Source organism: Podarcis vaucheri (genome assembly GCF_965113315.1).
Source record: "Podarcis vaucheri genome assembly, chromosome: 3".
Taxonomy (NCBI): domain Eukaryota; kingdom Metazoa; phylum Chordata; class Lepidosauria; order Squamata; family Lacertidae; genus Podarcis; species Podarcis vaucheri.
Window position 1 is genome coordinate 61,910,840 of NC_138761.1, and position 15,129 is coordinate 61,925,968.

Sequence of the window (15,129 nt, forward strand, 5' to 3'; positions counted from 1 at the left end):
GAGAAAGGGAAATGGGAATGAAGCAAGTAGTTGTGGCCCTTATCTGACAGAGGATACCCTCTCTAAACATTGCCTGACCTGTCAGAGGAATAGAGAGAGCCGGAGGATGGTAACAATGCCATGAATGGATTAGTGTTTGGCTCCACATGTCACAGATTTGAGGACAGGAGAGAGCATGAGGCTTGCCAGATACAGGAAGCAGCAGGTAGAAAGTAGCATCATGTGGTCTGGGAGAGAAGGGAGAGGGTGCAGGAAGAGGACAGTCCAAGAAGACGGTGCTGGTGGATGTGGGAGAAGGAAATGAATGAGGGCAATTGGAAACTTGTTGATTAGCTGCTTCCACTCCCAGAAAACAAACCATGTGCTAAAAATGTTACGTCCGGGGAAGAGGGGGAACCACATGTTTGGTACTGGGAAAAAGTTGCCTGCTGCCATGGGAGGAAGGGATTCAGATTTGTGAACCACTCTGGATTTCTCCAGGGGGTCTTCTCTTGAGACATATACAGTACATCGCTTCTGGATAGCTAGAGCCAGCAGAAGGAATCTAAATACAGTTTCTTTTGAGATGAGTATGCCCACATTCAGAATAAATCTTTATGTGAATTTCTGTGACCTTACTACATGTGCCGTATGACAAATCTGTGCCTCTCTTCACAGTTCCTTCCGCTGCAGTCTGGCCCTTCACTGAACTAAGTTGACTACCTCTGTTCTAATTATAGGCCATAGGTGGAAGTGGAAAGACCTAGTCATATGGGTTGGTGACATTCTTCCTTCCTCTCCCTCAGTCGCGTGGGGGCATGCCTTGAACCACCTGAACTTAACATTTGTTCCTTATTTGATTGATGCATTTGCAACTCGATCTTCTCTATGAGGAGGCCAGGGTGGGGTGATGAGAGGGTGTCCCCAAGAGGTGCCTCACCCTTTTACTACCCGGGGCCTAGACCACATTAGCTTCAGAGATGGAAATACATCAGACTGCTTCAGCCCGCTCAGGTAGAATTTTCTCGATACTTCTCTTGGTTTGTAGCCTGCTGTCGTCTAGTATATAATACCTTTATGATTTGCAGTTGGACTTGTTAGGTGTTCGTTTTTGAAAAGGCACTAGATTTTTATGTCTGTTAGCCTTTGTTGCTTAGGTCAGTTAGCTTTCTTATCTGAATTTTGTAATAAGTAGCTGTTCCCTGGTTCTTTAGAGATATCTAGAAGTAATGTGGATGTTTATCTTTTTCTCCTGCAAAAAGAGAGAGAGAGAGAGTGAAAAGTGACAATTGCAGGAGCTTTAGTTAGCATAGATCTCAACGATGCTTGTTAGATACACCAGTGTCACTGTACTTAGCAGCACCACAGAGAAACTGTCATGTATAAGAATGTAACTGAGCAAGCAGACAAGTATATTGAAAACCAGGATGCGGCTTTGCATTTAGGTGAGGTTAAAAAAAAACACCACCTAAAACATCAAGTGTTAGACTTGCTAAAAATATGAATACAGTCATACCCAGTGGGTAGTCCTGGTTATATTTAGATTTTATGCTTGCCTTTATTTTTTAATGACACCTCCAGTGTACCTTCAGTTCTCAGCAATGCACTGCTTCCTGTGTTAGTAGGAAGGGAGGGTCAGATCTTGTCAGGTGTCATTTATCATTGCATTGCAAATAGGTGGTCTTTGGAACAAAGCTTAATATAACAGTGAACAGCAAGGGCAAACTCTCTCTCTCCCCCCCCCCACTACCCGGCAAAAAAAGACAACTGCTCTCCTTAAACAGTTTGCTCTTTGCAACTGCAGAGTCTTCTCTGATCACCCACGCTCATCTGGCTGCTGACGCTGTAGGAGCTTCATTTGCATGAACTATTTTTGCAACTATTGTGTGTCTTTTGAGGAAACAAGCAAGAAGACTGGCTTGTAGTGATTCACCATCTCAGGGCACCCTAAAATGTGGAAGAGAGAAGAGAATAGACGTATGCATGCTGATTTCTCTTAAATGTTTCTGAGTGGCAGAGCTCGGCTCAGCAGCAAGGCCCAAGGGCTGCTTCACACATTGCATGTGAACATGTCGCATAGCCATGCAGCATGGGTGTCATTACATCAGATTGCCCTTTCCCATGTGTGCATTTTGGCAGGTGTGCCTTTGTCGACAAATAACATGCAAAAGAGTCCCAAATCAAATATATCTAGTGTAGTTTTTAATATACGATTTGCTTCAGAAAACCAGCATCTAGTTAGATGGAGCAGCATATATAACACAGATGAGCAAACATATACAGGTAGTGACCGATTTGCTACGTTCCAGGCCTTTGCATACATCAGCAAGGCCTGTGTAAGGCCACTCCGTTCCACCCCTTTTTGGTGACATTTTTGGGTCACTTCCAGGTTCAGCGTGATGCGTGTGGTTGCTCACATATTGGACGCGCCCAAAATGGTTGCTGCCTGTATGTAAATATTTACGGACAAGCCTGTGATAGAGCCAGTGTAGTGCAGTTGCTAGTATGATGGCCAGGTATTTGGGACGCTGAAGTTCAAATCCCCACTTGGTCTTGGAACATGCTTTGCAACTTTGGGGAAATCACTTTCTCTAAGCTTAATGAATTGTGTTGTTTTGGTTTTTCTAGCATGGAAGAACTTAAAAATATTCAAGTAATGGAAACTCAGTAAGTTTTGGAGGTAGAATGTACCCTTTTCTACATTTAAAAAGTTTCTCCTGGTTGAGTTCATTCTGCATGTGGAAAAGGATTCTATATGAGCTAATGAGTTGTTATAACTCTGTGTGTGTGTGTGTGTGTGTGTGTGTGTGTGTGTGTGTAACACACAACCATTCAATCTTTCATGAAGAGCCAGTGAAAAGTCCTGGAAATTACATTCCTACATGGAAAAACTTGGGAAACAGTGTAGACTGCCAGCTACAAAGCCACAACCACAAGAGACTTATAACCTCTCTCTACCCTGCTTTATTAGCAAATATTGAACATCTGAAATGAAATGTATATGATCTGGTAAAATAAATACTACTCCATCACTGGGATATCCAAAGAAAGTTTTCACTTTGTTTCTTAATAATGCTTGATGAAAAGAGTAGAATACCAGACCCTCCTCTTATTACAGGTTTGCAATTTGAAGTCCAAATGTTATACTGCTTGGGGTTGCCCGACTGTCACTTGGAGAACCTTGTGTGTTAGTCAGAATGTTAGATGCCTCATACCAGGTCAGACTATTTGAACTGGATACCTTTCCTGTCACTGAGCTATGGTAACCCCCCGTCCCCCGCCACACACACACTGCTGCCAGGCACAACTGGCAGAAGCAGAGAGACTCTCCATCAGATTGTGACAGTGTGCACAGGTAACTTCTAGTGGATGCTATAGGCACAGCATGCAGCACTTGACTTATGGAGACCTGCTACATGGAGGCAGATGAACCTCTGAAAGCAGGCTGTTCAAAGGTATGGGAACCACTACTAAAACGGCACTTTTTCCATTAAAGCAATTCAGTTGATAATAAAATTATGGGTAAAACCTGTCCATCAAGACAAGCAAAGTGACCTCAGTCCCATAAGAGGGCCCAAAACAAAACAAAAAACACCCAGCTGTGCTAATGGTTGTGAAAGGCAGACATAAAAGTTTTAGGAATTTCTTTAAGTGCTGTCAGGGTGCATTTGACCCCACCTGAGTTAACCAGCCATGATAAAAATGGGTGAAACAAAGCTTATTAGTGGTACTGATGGTGACTGTGGACGAATCAGCTTGACTGAGGCCTTCCTGGAACTTGGGCTGTGTAGTGGTGCCCTCCCTGTGGAACGCCCTTCCTTCAGATGTCAAGGACATAAAAAAACTACACAACTTTTAGAAGACATCTGAAGGCAGCCCTGTATTGGAAAGGTTTTAATGCTTGATGTTTTACTATGTTTTTATATATGCTGTAAGCTGCCCAGAGTGGCAGGGGGAAACCCAGACAGATGGGTGGGGTATTACTACTACTACTACTACTACATTTTAAACACACCTAGGTTGCTCTCTTAACCAGGTGGGGATTGAAGCTGGTTTTGGTAGTGGTGGTGGTGGGGAACTCCCCCAAATGCAGGACAGATACAGGGTGGATGTGGATTGTGGCTAACATCTTGCATGCTCCACTTCCCATACCAGTGGCTGCAGAGTAAATGGGAGTGTGTACACTGAATAAATGGTTAGTGGGATGGAGAAAGTGGGACGTCTGAAGAGGGAAGATGGGGACCCATCCTGCTGCTGCATTTGCAGATCTTTGAAATGGAGAACTGCCTGAGCGAGGCACTCTGTTGCACGTGAGGCGATTCTCTACCCTGTCTTTTGTATTTGACCTGCCTCATGTGGGTCCCTCTTGTTAGATTGCGGTCAGTTTGTTTACCAGGGCAGCTATAGAATTGGCAGGATTCTTGCTGCTTTTGACATTTCCATCACTGTGGCTGACAGAGATATTTGGTAAGAAGAAAAGATGTTATTTCCTTTATTTATGTAATAGCATCGTTATTTTGCTCGTAACCATCTGGCTTTCTTCAGAGTCAGTTCCCTCCCCCAAGCAACTGTGCCTTTTTATTTATTTGGTGCTTGGCTAGTGAGATAATTAATTAGCTTATTAATGAAGCCAGTATTTTGTACATTGCAATTTGAAAATTATTTGTAAGCCAACATCTGTTCTTTATATGAAGCCATGTATTCAGAAACATAATAAGTATGGTGCAAAAATAATTTATTGATTTCTCCCATCCTTTTGAACAGACATTCCTTTTGTGACAGGGGTGTGGGGCCTTTTTCCCATTGAGGACATTTTGACTACTGGGAAAACAGAGTTTCAACCAATGGGGGGGGGCTGATCTAGATCCAAAAGTATGTGGAGCCAAATGTAGGGGGGATTTGCAGTGTTGCAGAATTGCATTGCGCTCTCCTTTCTACCTGTTCCCTCCCTCCCTCTCTCTTCCTCTTTCTTCTCATCTTTTCATCGCTTTAGCCTTCCCCAATTCTCTCTCCCCACTGCCTACATCTACGCAGGTAAGAACTGATCTCCTGCAGAGGTCGTTCCCCTCCTCCATACCTTGTTTATTCTATCATTTTTGCCTCTCATCCCCCATCCTGGACTTACTATACAGCGGCTTCATTTCCTTATTTAGCACTGCTGGGGAGGCCAGTGGCAGAGATATTGGAGTTTGTTGACCGTATACTCAAAGGTGTAACATAAAAAGCTATATTGGCTAGGACTTTTTTTAAAAAAACCATATTCTTCAGAATAGAAGGTCATGTGTCCATTCCCCCTCCCCAAAAAAACCCCAAACAGTTTCTGTTCATTGAAGATGGATAAGCGCTGGAACAATTTTAAAATAGCTCTCCCTCTCTCTCTTTGTGCAAGGTCCGTATAGATTTTTAACATTTTCCTAATTATTTTTATTTTGTTTTTTTCTTTCTCTCTAGGAAGCTTCAAGATAGTCATGTACAGTAGATGCCAAGAAGATGCAGGTAACTTTAAAAACAACAATATTCAAATTAAAGATATCCTTTGCTCTGGCACTAGAACAGGAAAGATTTCAAAACAAAATGAAGATATCCTATCCTTGGTAGCATGTATCATGGCTCTTCTATTTATGTGGAAAACAAGCAGAAACTGTTTAAGCAAAACTTAGACATATGCAGCTTTTTGGAGTTAGATGCCAATGGCCGGATCTAGTAATTGCCTTAGTTGTTTGATAGTTTTGCATATTCTGCATTCAAAGACTTGCAAAGAATCTTGCTAGCTGCAGATCTTCCACAAACAGGCTGGCACTGGATGCTGCTGCATAAGTTGTAAGAACCAAACTAGGCTAATGTATGGGCTAAATTTCTGGTATATTAATTTTTTTACATGTTAAATCATATATTAGGGGCTCTGAATTGGAACAGAGCGGCTGTGGGCTAACTGCAGTTTGTAGGGGATTTTGACTGGGAATAGAATCCGCAGTGGAAAGGGTCTAGTTTGGTGCCCCCTGCTGCTGCTTTTCAGTAAAATTTTAAAACATCAAGAGATTGCTGCATGGATCTGTATGTCACACGTAGGTTGGACCTAGCATGACCTAATCTGTGTGGATATGAGTAGGGAGCCACAAGAACAAGATTTGCATATGCATATCTTGTAATCCCCTTCCCTTAAAAGCCAACAGGACACATAGCTTCTCCTTCCTACTTTGTGAGCCAGGTAGAAACACAGAGATGATCCTTCTTAGAGTAGACCCTCTAGAACTAATGGACTTTCAGCAGGTCTATTCAGAGTACTGTATTTTTCACACTATAAGACACACTTCCCCCCTCCTAAAAAGTAAGTGGGAAAGCCCTCAAGAGCCGCACACACGCTCCACATGCTCTTTAAAGGGAGCGTGGCTCTTGGGGGAGCCTTCATCCCGCTGCCCTGAAGAGGCTTCACCCGGCTATCTCAGAAGCCAGAACAGCAAGAGGCTATCCCAGAAGCCAGATCCCTCTTGCTGTTCTGGCTTCTGGGATTCAGAATATTTTTTTTCTTGTTTTCCTCCTCCAAAAACTAGGCGCGTCTTATGGTCTAGTGTGTCTTATAGAAAAATACGGTATCTTTTAGTTGGTTGTTATCTCCCATAGTCCCTTCCAGCACTATATCATTTTTCTGCTTCTGACATGAGGTAGTCCTGCTGCCCATCACAATTACTGCTATTGTTCCACAGATAATATATGCTTACTGGTGTGGTTTCCAATTCTGTGTCCAGGGCAGCTGTCTACCAGCTCCATCTGGTATGCAGGGTGAGACCCCACCTGCCTGTGGACTGTCTTGCCAAAGTGGTGCATGCTCTGGTTATCTCCCGCTTGGACTACTGAAACACACTCTACATGGTGCTACCTTTGAAGGTGACCCGGAAACTACAACTAATCCAGAATATGGCAGCTAGACTGGTGACTGGGAGCAGCTCCCGAGACCACATAATACTGGTCTTGAAAGACCTACATTGGCTTCCAGTATGTTTCCGAGCACAATTCAAAGTGTTGGTGCTGACCTTTAAAGCCCTAAACGGCCTTGGCCCAGTATACGTGAAGGAGCGTCTCCACCCCCAGCGTTCAACCCAGACACTGAGGTCCAGTGCCAAGGGCCTTCTGGCAGTTCCTTCACTGAGAGAAGCCAAGTTACAGGGAACCAGGCAGAGGGCCTTCTCGGTAGTGGTGCCCTCCATGTGGAATGCCCTCTCATCAGATGTCAAAGAAATAAACAACTATCTGACATTTGGAAGACATCTGAAGGCAGCCCTGTTTAGGGAAGTTTTTAATAACTGATGTTTTAATGTATTTTTAATCTTTTGTTGGAAGCCGCCCAGAGGGTAATAATAATAATAATAATAATAATAATAATAATAATAATAATAATAATAAATTATTCCAATCTATGTCATTTCATTTTTAAAACAAAAACCCAAACAAACTTTTTTTTTTTTGCAACTTCACAAACTTCCATTTGAGCCACTGCTTGATTGTTTTTAGGATTTTCTCCATATATTGTCTGCACAGATAGGTTGAGTGGAAGCACTGTTTCTTAATACATATATTTGGTGGTATCAGGCCAGAACTAGACATTGTGGAAGCTGCATGGTTATTGCTGTAAACAGTGGTCCCTGGTCTCTCCTTCCTCTGTAACATCTAGCGGCTGTTGTGAGCTTTTTGGCACCTCCAAGCAGCTGTTATCAAGTGGAAGCAAGGTTCGGGAAAATCAGAGCTCAGTAACGCTGCATCACACACTTCCCATTTTATTTTCATTTTAAAGAAAATCCTTATTACATTTATATCCCACTTTTTTTCCAAAGAGTTCAAGGTTGTGCTCATGGTCCATATTATCCCCTCCATATTATCCTCACAATAGACCTGTGAGGCAGGTTAGGCTGAGAGTTGGTGACTGGCCCAAGGACACCCATGAGACTTCATGGCTGAGTGGGGAGTTGAACCCTGATCCCCCAGGTCCTAGTCCAGCACTCTAACCCCTGCACACCACATTGGTTTGTTGAATATCATGAGGGGAAAAGGAGGAAGAGGTGGGAGACAGCTGCTTTCAGCAACAACCAAGTGACTCGGAGAACATCTAGTTCCAGCCTCATTCACTCAATTGAACGTTTCTTAAATATTTTGTTGCATTGATCTCTCTTTTTTAACTTTCTCTCTTACAGACTACTGCATCTTTTTGGGAGGAATGTCTAGAACCCTGCTTTAGTTGACGAGCAAATATATCCCCCTGGATCATTCTTCTTCTGAACACTTTAAAAACCATGGATAATGTTCAAATGCCACAGCAAGTCTTGATGGATGTATAATAAAACTGTTCAGAGACACTTCCTGCCATGAACAGAACTGTGTGACAATTAACTTTTTTTTAGCATAGAGCTACGAAAGATCTAATGCCTATAAGACTACTGCGTGGATCGTTCCACAGAGAAAGAGAAGTCTGTGAACTTGGAACAGCTCTGGAGAAATGGGAGCAACTTAACTTTAAAAAAGCACAGCACTGGAGAAACTTCATGTGCCTGAACAGCTTTCGAGTGAACTAAGCACTTAAGACCTTGCGCGACAAAATGGACTCCGGAGATACAGCTGTAGGGCAAAATGCTACCTCAAGGTCTGGAGAAACAGCTAAAGTACCAAGTAGATGGAGGCAGGAACATTCGGCTAATGTTAAGATGAGCGCACTTGGCAGCCTGGAAGGACAGACACAAAGGGACCCCGAGCACATGGCGGACCCAGCATCTGCACAGCTTTTCAGTTCTGGGAAAGGAGTGTCATCTAGCGACGTTGCCCAGCAAGCCACAGACAAGCAATACCCGCAGCACCTTCCGAGTCCTTACTCATGTCAACATTCGCTTTCTTTCCCCCAGCATTCATTGCCACAAGGATTCCTGCACAACCTGAAGCCGCATCAGAGCCTAGAAGGCCACAAATGGCAGTTTCCTGGCCACCTGCAGCCGGTTGCCTCTGAGGACTTGTTTCCATTTCATGTGCATGGCCATAGCGGAAGCTTCTCCAGGAAGAAGATTTCGAGTCTGAACCCTGCTTATAGCCAGTATTCTCAGAAGTGTATAGAGCAACAGTCGGAAGATGGTCATAAGAAAGAACACAAACCCAAAAAGCCTGGCAAATACATTTGCCCGTACTGTAGCCGGGCTTGTGCCAAACCTAGTGTACTTAAGAAACATATTCGGTCTCACACTGGGGAACGTCCATACCCTTGTGTCCCTTGCGGCTTCTCGTTTAAGACAAAGAGCAATTTATACAAGCACAGGAAATCGCATGCCCATGCGATCAAAGCGGGATTAGTACCTTTCACAGAGTCGGCTGTATCTAAGTTGGACCTAGATGCCAGTTTTATCGACGTGGAGGCAGAGATACATTCAGATGGCGAGCAGAGTACAGATACTGATGAAGAGACTTCGTTATTTGTCGAAGGTTCTGACAAACTGAGCCCCGTTCCGCAGATTCCATTGGACATCGGTAGCAGAAGTGGCTTTCACTCATCCATAGAAGAATCCCTGGGAGGCCCAATGAAAGTCCCCATTTTGATTATTCCCAAAAGTGGTGTGCAGTTACCATGTGAAAGCTCCCCACACATTGGATCTGACAATCTGCAAAACACATTAATTAGTAAGTCTGATGACTCTCATACAGTTAAGCAGCGACTTGCACTAAGACTATCTGAGAAAAAAGGGCAGGATTCTGAGCAGTCATTAAATCTCTTAAGCCCCCACAGCAAAGGAAGTACTGACTCTGGTTATTTTTCGCGCTCAGAGAGTGCCGAGCAGCAAATAAGCCCACCAAATACAAATGCAAAGTCTTACGAAGAAATAATCTTTGGAAAATTCTATAGGATTAATCAAAGGATGGCACAACCTTTAGCGACAGCCAATCAGGATCGTAGCTCGATGGGTAGAAAAGGCAAGGCAGAGCCCCTACCTCTCACAAACCCTAGATTAGAAATGAAGATGCTTGAAGAGCGAATGTCTCCAAATAAAGAAGCACTAATTGATCCAAGCAAAATGAGCACTATAAAAAGTAGCCAAGTCTTTAACGACAGCAGTATGGAATCCAAACAGTCTCAGAATGTCACATCATCCATCAAAAGTGAATCAAGCCTTTATCCAGGAAGCCACCCAAGTGATTCATCTCTCCTAGAGCCTCCAGCAGATACAAACCCGCTTATTAGAAGCAACTCCATGCCGACATCGTCTGCAACCAACTTGAATGTCCCTTCAGCTTTAAGAGGAAGCCATTCATTTGACGAGAGGATGACTGGTTCCGATGATGTGTTTTACCCCGGGACAATAGGAATACCCCACCAGCGCATGCTAATACGACAAGCGGCCTTTGAGCTGCCATCGCTGCAGGAAGGACACTCAGATTCAGAGTACCATGGGAGAATAGCAAAGAACATTATGGTTGCTTCCAGCAGGTCAACTGTAGGAGAAAAAGGGTCGGGCATGAAGAAGTTGCTAACAGGGGAGAGGCCCTTTTATGAGGGGGACGCCTCTGGGAAGCACTACAGGAAATGGGAAGATTATGGGCCTTTGAAGCAAAGCTATAGAGACACACCATCTCTGAGCGGGTCAAAGCAAGGGGGAGAATTTTATCCTGAATCATCTGCACAGTTGCAGGCAGTGTCTTCTACATATAGCATTACATTTGAAACTAGAAAGCGCAGAATACAAAAGAGTGTTGGAGATGAGGAAGACACCCCATCCCTGTGCAGCGGTGCTTCTGGCAGCCCCATGAGTGGCGATTTTGATCCTAAATTGCAAATCCAGGAAGGGCCAAGGACCAGATATGCCATCCAAAGCCACGACAGTTCTGTGCACTCTCACCCGGACCGCTTTGAAATTTGCAGATCCCACCTGCAGTCTGGAAGCCCAGCCACAAGTTTAGAAGAATGCTCTTTGACAAGCGATCAAGAAAAGGCTTCGGAGTCCCTGAGCAGAAAAGGCAACGTAATCTCCGTCATTCAACACACAAATTCATTAAGCCGGCCCAACTCGTTTGAAAGGTCCGAATCTACAGAGCTTGTCGTTTGCCAGCAAGATAAGATGTATTCGTCATCTGAGACTTGTGAAAGTGAGATTGCAGATTCCCCAATGAGCCCGGATAGGGTCCCGCAAACGGAAAACGCTGACAGCATTGTTTGCAAGCAGCCTTCTTCATCCCAACATTCTCAGTCATATCACATGCAGCCCAGGCTTGTTCGCCAGCATAATATACAGGTACCTGAAATCCGCGTGACAGAGGAGCCTGATAAACCCGAGAGAGAGAGGGAAGCCCCAGCCAAAGAGCCGGAGAAGCCTGCAGAAGAGTTCCAGTGGCCACAGAGGAGCGAAACCCTTTCTCAGCTGCCGGCTGAGAAGCTACCTCCGAAGAAGAAACGCTTGCGGCTGGCTGACTTGGAGCACTCCTCTGGAGAGTCCAGCTTTGAGTCCACAGGGACGAGCCTTTCTCGGAGCCCTAGCCAAGAGAGCAATTTGTCCCATAGTTCCAGTTTGTCCATGTCCTTCGAGAGGGAGGACAGTATCAAGTTCGTAACGTCGACAAGGCAGGATGAGTTTGGCAAACAGTCTGAGTTTTTAACCGTCCCGGCTGGCGGTTACTCACTCTCTGTCCCTGGGCATCACCAACAGAAGGAAATGAGGCGCTGCTCATCCGAACAGATGCCCTGTCCCCACCCTGCCGAAATCCCTGAGATCCGAAGCAAATCCTTTGACTACGGGAATCTGACCCATGCTTCTGCAGTAGGTCCGCCTCCTACCTCTTTATCTCCAGCAAGAGAAAGGAAAAAATGCTTTTTGGTTCGCCAGGCTTCTTTCAGTGGTTCTCCGGAGATTTCCCAAGCTGATCCAAGCATGGAACAAAATATAAAGCAAGAGCAAATGGAGCATGGGCATGCCGGCCTTCGGTCTTCCCACGTGGCTTGGCCTCTTTCCCCCTCTTCTGTCCAGTCGGATGACTCCGGGAAGCAGTCTGCTGGTTCTTGTCCCCCACGCAGCACTAGTTTATCTCCACTTTCCCATTCCTCAATCCCGCAAGCACCTTATATTCCAAGCAAATACTCAACAGAACAGCAACATCTATTTGCACTGCAAGAAAAGGTTCCCTTTCTCCCCTTCCAGAACACGTTGTTGCAGTTTCCGTATCCGTCAGTCTGCATGGTTCACTTGCCCTCTCAGCCCCTGTGGCCTTCGGAACTCTCTCAGTCCCCCTTTCCACATCATTTTGTACAGCAGCTTCAGAAAACTTACTCCAAGCAACCTTTCTCAACTGAAAGCCACCCTGGTTACCACCTGGAATATGCTCAGGAGCATATCAGAAAGAAAACTGCTGATTATGTGCATGCTAAAGAGCAAACCTACCAGCGTTACTCAGGAACATCAGGACAGTATTCTAAAAATGCACTTGCAACATACCAGCCCGATTGTAGCATTAAATCAACCGATACCTCTTCTGAACAACAGCTACAGGTGGATTTTGAAACCCAGAATATTGGGCCTGCCCAATCGTTACCGGGCACAGTTGTTCCCGTCAGGATCCAGACCCACGTGCCATCCTATGGTAGTGTTATGTACACAAGCATTTCCCAGATTCTTGCTCAGAGCAGCAGCCCTGCCATTGTCATTTGCAAAGTCGACGAAACTCTTTCTCAAAGGACATTAGCCACCAGTGCAACCATGCACGGCATAGGATTCAACATAGCGCAGATGTTAGGCCAGCATGGAGGGTTGTGGAAAGTACCACAGACCTTGTCCCTGAACTTAGATCCTTCCATCCCATTGTGCTTAACCTCCAGCTCAGATAGTGCCTCTACCCTAGGCGGAAACAAGAGAATGCTTTCACCGGCAAGCAGCCTGGAGCTCTTCATGGAAACCAAGCAACAAAAGAGAGTAAAGGATGAAAAGATGTATGGGCAGATTGTCGAGGAGCTAAGTGCTGTAGAACTCACCAGTTCGGACATAAAGAAAAGCTTCCCCAGACCTCAAAAGCCTCAGCTGGTTAGGCAGAGCTGTACTACTGAGCCAAAAGAAAGCGTGCCGTCCTCCTCTCCGTTGCCGTCCTCGTCATCTCAAGATTCGCCAGCTACCAACATGCCTCCCACTGAGCTTTCCCCAGTAAGCAGGGAGAAACTCCCTAGCTTTGACTCTGCTTCTCCAGGGCAAAAGTCTAGTGGTACCTCGGAAGGCCGAGAATCTCCAGAAGAACTGGACATAGATGAAGCATCATCTGACATGAGTCTCAGCCCCACCAGGTTGCCATCAGCGGAAAGCCAGATAGAAGATGAACCCAAGCAACAGAAATTGCCGTTTGGTATGTTGGTACAAATGGCATCGCAGCCAAGTGGGAAAGCGGTGACTTCGACAATTCTCCTGACAGATCTTGCAGACTTCCAGCAAATCCTACAGTTCCCTAGTTTGCGCACTACCACAACTGTGAGCTGGTGCTTCTTAAACTACACAAAGCCTAGTTTTGTTCAGCAAACAACCCTGAAATCGTCTGTTTATGCTTCATGGTGCATTAGTTCTTGTAACCCAAACCCATCAGGATTGAGTACGAAGATTACCCTTGCACTCCTACGGTCCAAACAGAAAAACAGCACAGAAATTTATACACTGGCTCCAATGTATAGGCCCGGAACAGGGAAACTGACATCATCAAGTGCATGGAAACAGTTTGCTCAGGTAACTAACCAATTCTTAAAGATTCACCCGTTTTTATTTAGACCCTCCAGTATACAGCAAACCGAGATGCTTTCAAGTCTTTTCAGTGTAATGCTTTTGGAATAGTTCCCCTAGAGTAATGAATACCTTTCTTTGGAATGCAAATTCTGAGGGGATTTCTCAGGAAGCAGGAGCAAACACGGATGTGGCATCCTGGACATGGATCTCACCCCTGAACGATTTCAACACTTTCCAAGTATATTCAGAAATTGTTCCAAAGCCGCTCCCTTGGAGAGAGGGAGAGAGACATTAAAACTGGCTTGTTATAAAGCATAAAAACCAGAAAAAAATGAGTACATCTGGTATTTCAGAATGTGTCAGAAGATGTACTTATTATAGATCATCTTCTAACCAGAATGCAACGAACCTATATAAGTGCCTCATACTCTGAGAGAGAAATGTGACTTCTGGTTGTTGTTTTTTAACCCTGTTGTCTCTTTGTATATCATGGTGCCTTCGGATAAAATTCATGGCTTTGAAAAACTGGTAAATCTAGACAACAACTTTGGAGGCCCTAGTTTCCGTGTTCATTTTCTCCAGTGTTTTTAATACCTCTTGGTTAAAATATGAATAAATGAAAACTAGACAGGAGCTTCTAGGTTGTTGCCAAAAGTTAATGCTGTATGAAAGATAAATCTGCATGTCCTAGTCATGGGCTTTAGAAACTTTGAAGCTATCGACTATGGCTGGAAAAACATGTCCAGCTCAAGGCACCAGCCTTTTTTAAAAAAACAAACCAAAACATTGTAGGTGACAATCCTTTAAAAGCCCAAATAAATTAGATAATGAGGCTCTAGCATCGAATGTGGAATGGCCCAGGATATTTCCAGCCCTGACATGACTATACTATTCCTCCTAGTTAGAGCACATTGTTGTTTCCCAAGAAGTTGTGGATTTATGTCTCAGCTACGAATGAGTACCTAATGCTTTGGGTTGGGGAGATCAAAGGCAGATGGACATGGGTTGTTGCCACATCACTGCCTTTTGAACTGTAGGCAGAGAAACTAGTGTGTCTTAACCACACCAACCCCGATGGGCCAGATGGCTTTGAGCAGACTGTGCCTTGAAATCCCAGTGCTAGCAGTGGACAGATTTTGATCGCCTAGTAAGTCTTCTTTATCTTTCCTTTTTTTCGTGTTTATATGGCGGCATGATGCGGTGTTGTGCTTACAGCATCCCTGGGCACTTCAAAAACTTTCCTCTGCTGCCTCTTGCCTATCTTGTTTATTCCTTGACAAAGTCAAAGGGCCAGATTAATTGGCTTTTCTGAGTCTGAGCATGATGTAAGGTCTAAGTATGTCCTAAAGCATTTACAGTAATATGACACAATGCAGTTACTCTGTTTACGTTTGTGGCATTGATTCCGAGTTTCAAGCATTAACAACAATTAGTG

At 44.6% G+C, this 15,129-nt stretch overlaps 1 protein-coding gene and 1 long non-coding RNA gene across 6 annotated transcripts in view; one reads left to right on the plus strand and one right to left on the minus strand.

Annotated features, from left to right (window-relative positions):
• Window positions 1–15,129, plus strand: part of HIVEP2 (HIVEP zinc finger 2) — a 137,354-nt gene that overhangs the window by 111,078 nt on the left and 11,147 nt on the right. For all 5 annotated transcript variants that reach the window (XM_082215865.1, XM_082215866.1, XM_082215864.1 and 2 more), the window contains 2 exons: window positions 5,431–5,475; window positions 8,166–13,697. In XM_082215865.1, coding sequence (XP_082071991.1) covers window positions 8,568–13,697 — 5,130 coding nt within the window. In that variant the 5' untranslated portion in view covers window positions 5,431–5,475; window positions 8,166–8,567. The remainder of the gene's footprint in view (window positions 1–5,430; window positions 5,476–8,165; window positions 13,698–15,129) is intronic.
• On the minus strand, window positions 7,479–14,841 carry LOC309528525. Its single transcript, XR_014217794.1, has 2 exons — window positions 13,824–14,841; window positions 7,479–7,682 (listed from the first exon to the last, which is right to left on the minus strand). It is a non-coding gene; the product is annotated as an uncharacterized lncRNA (long non-coding RNA).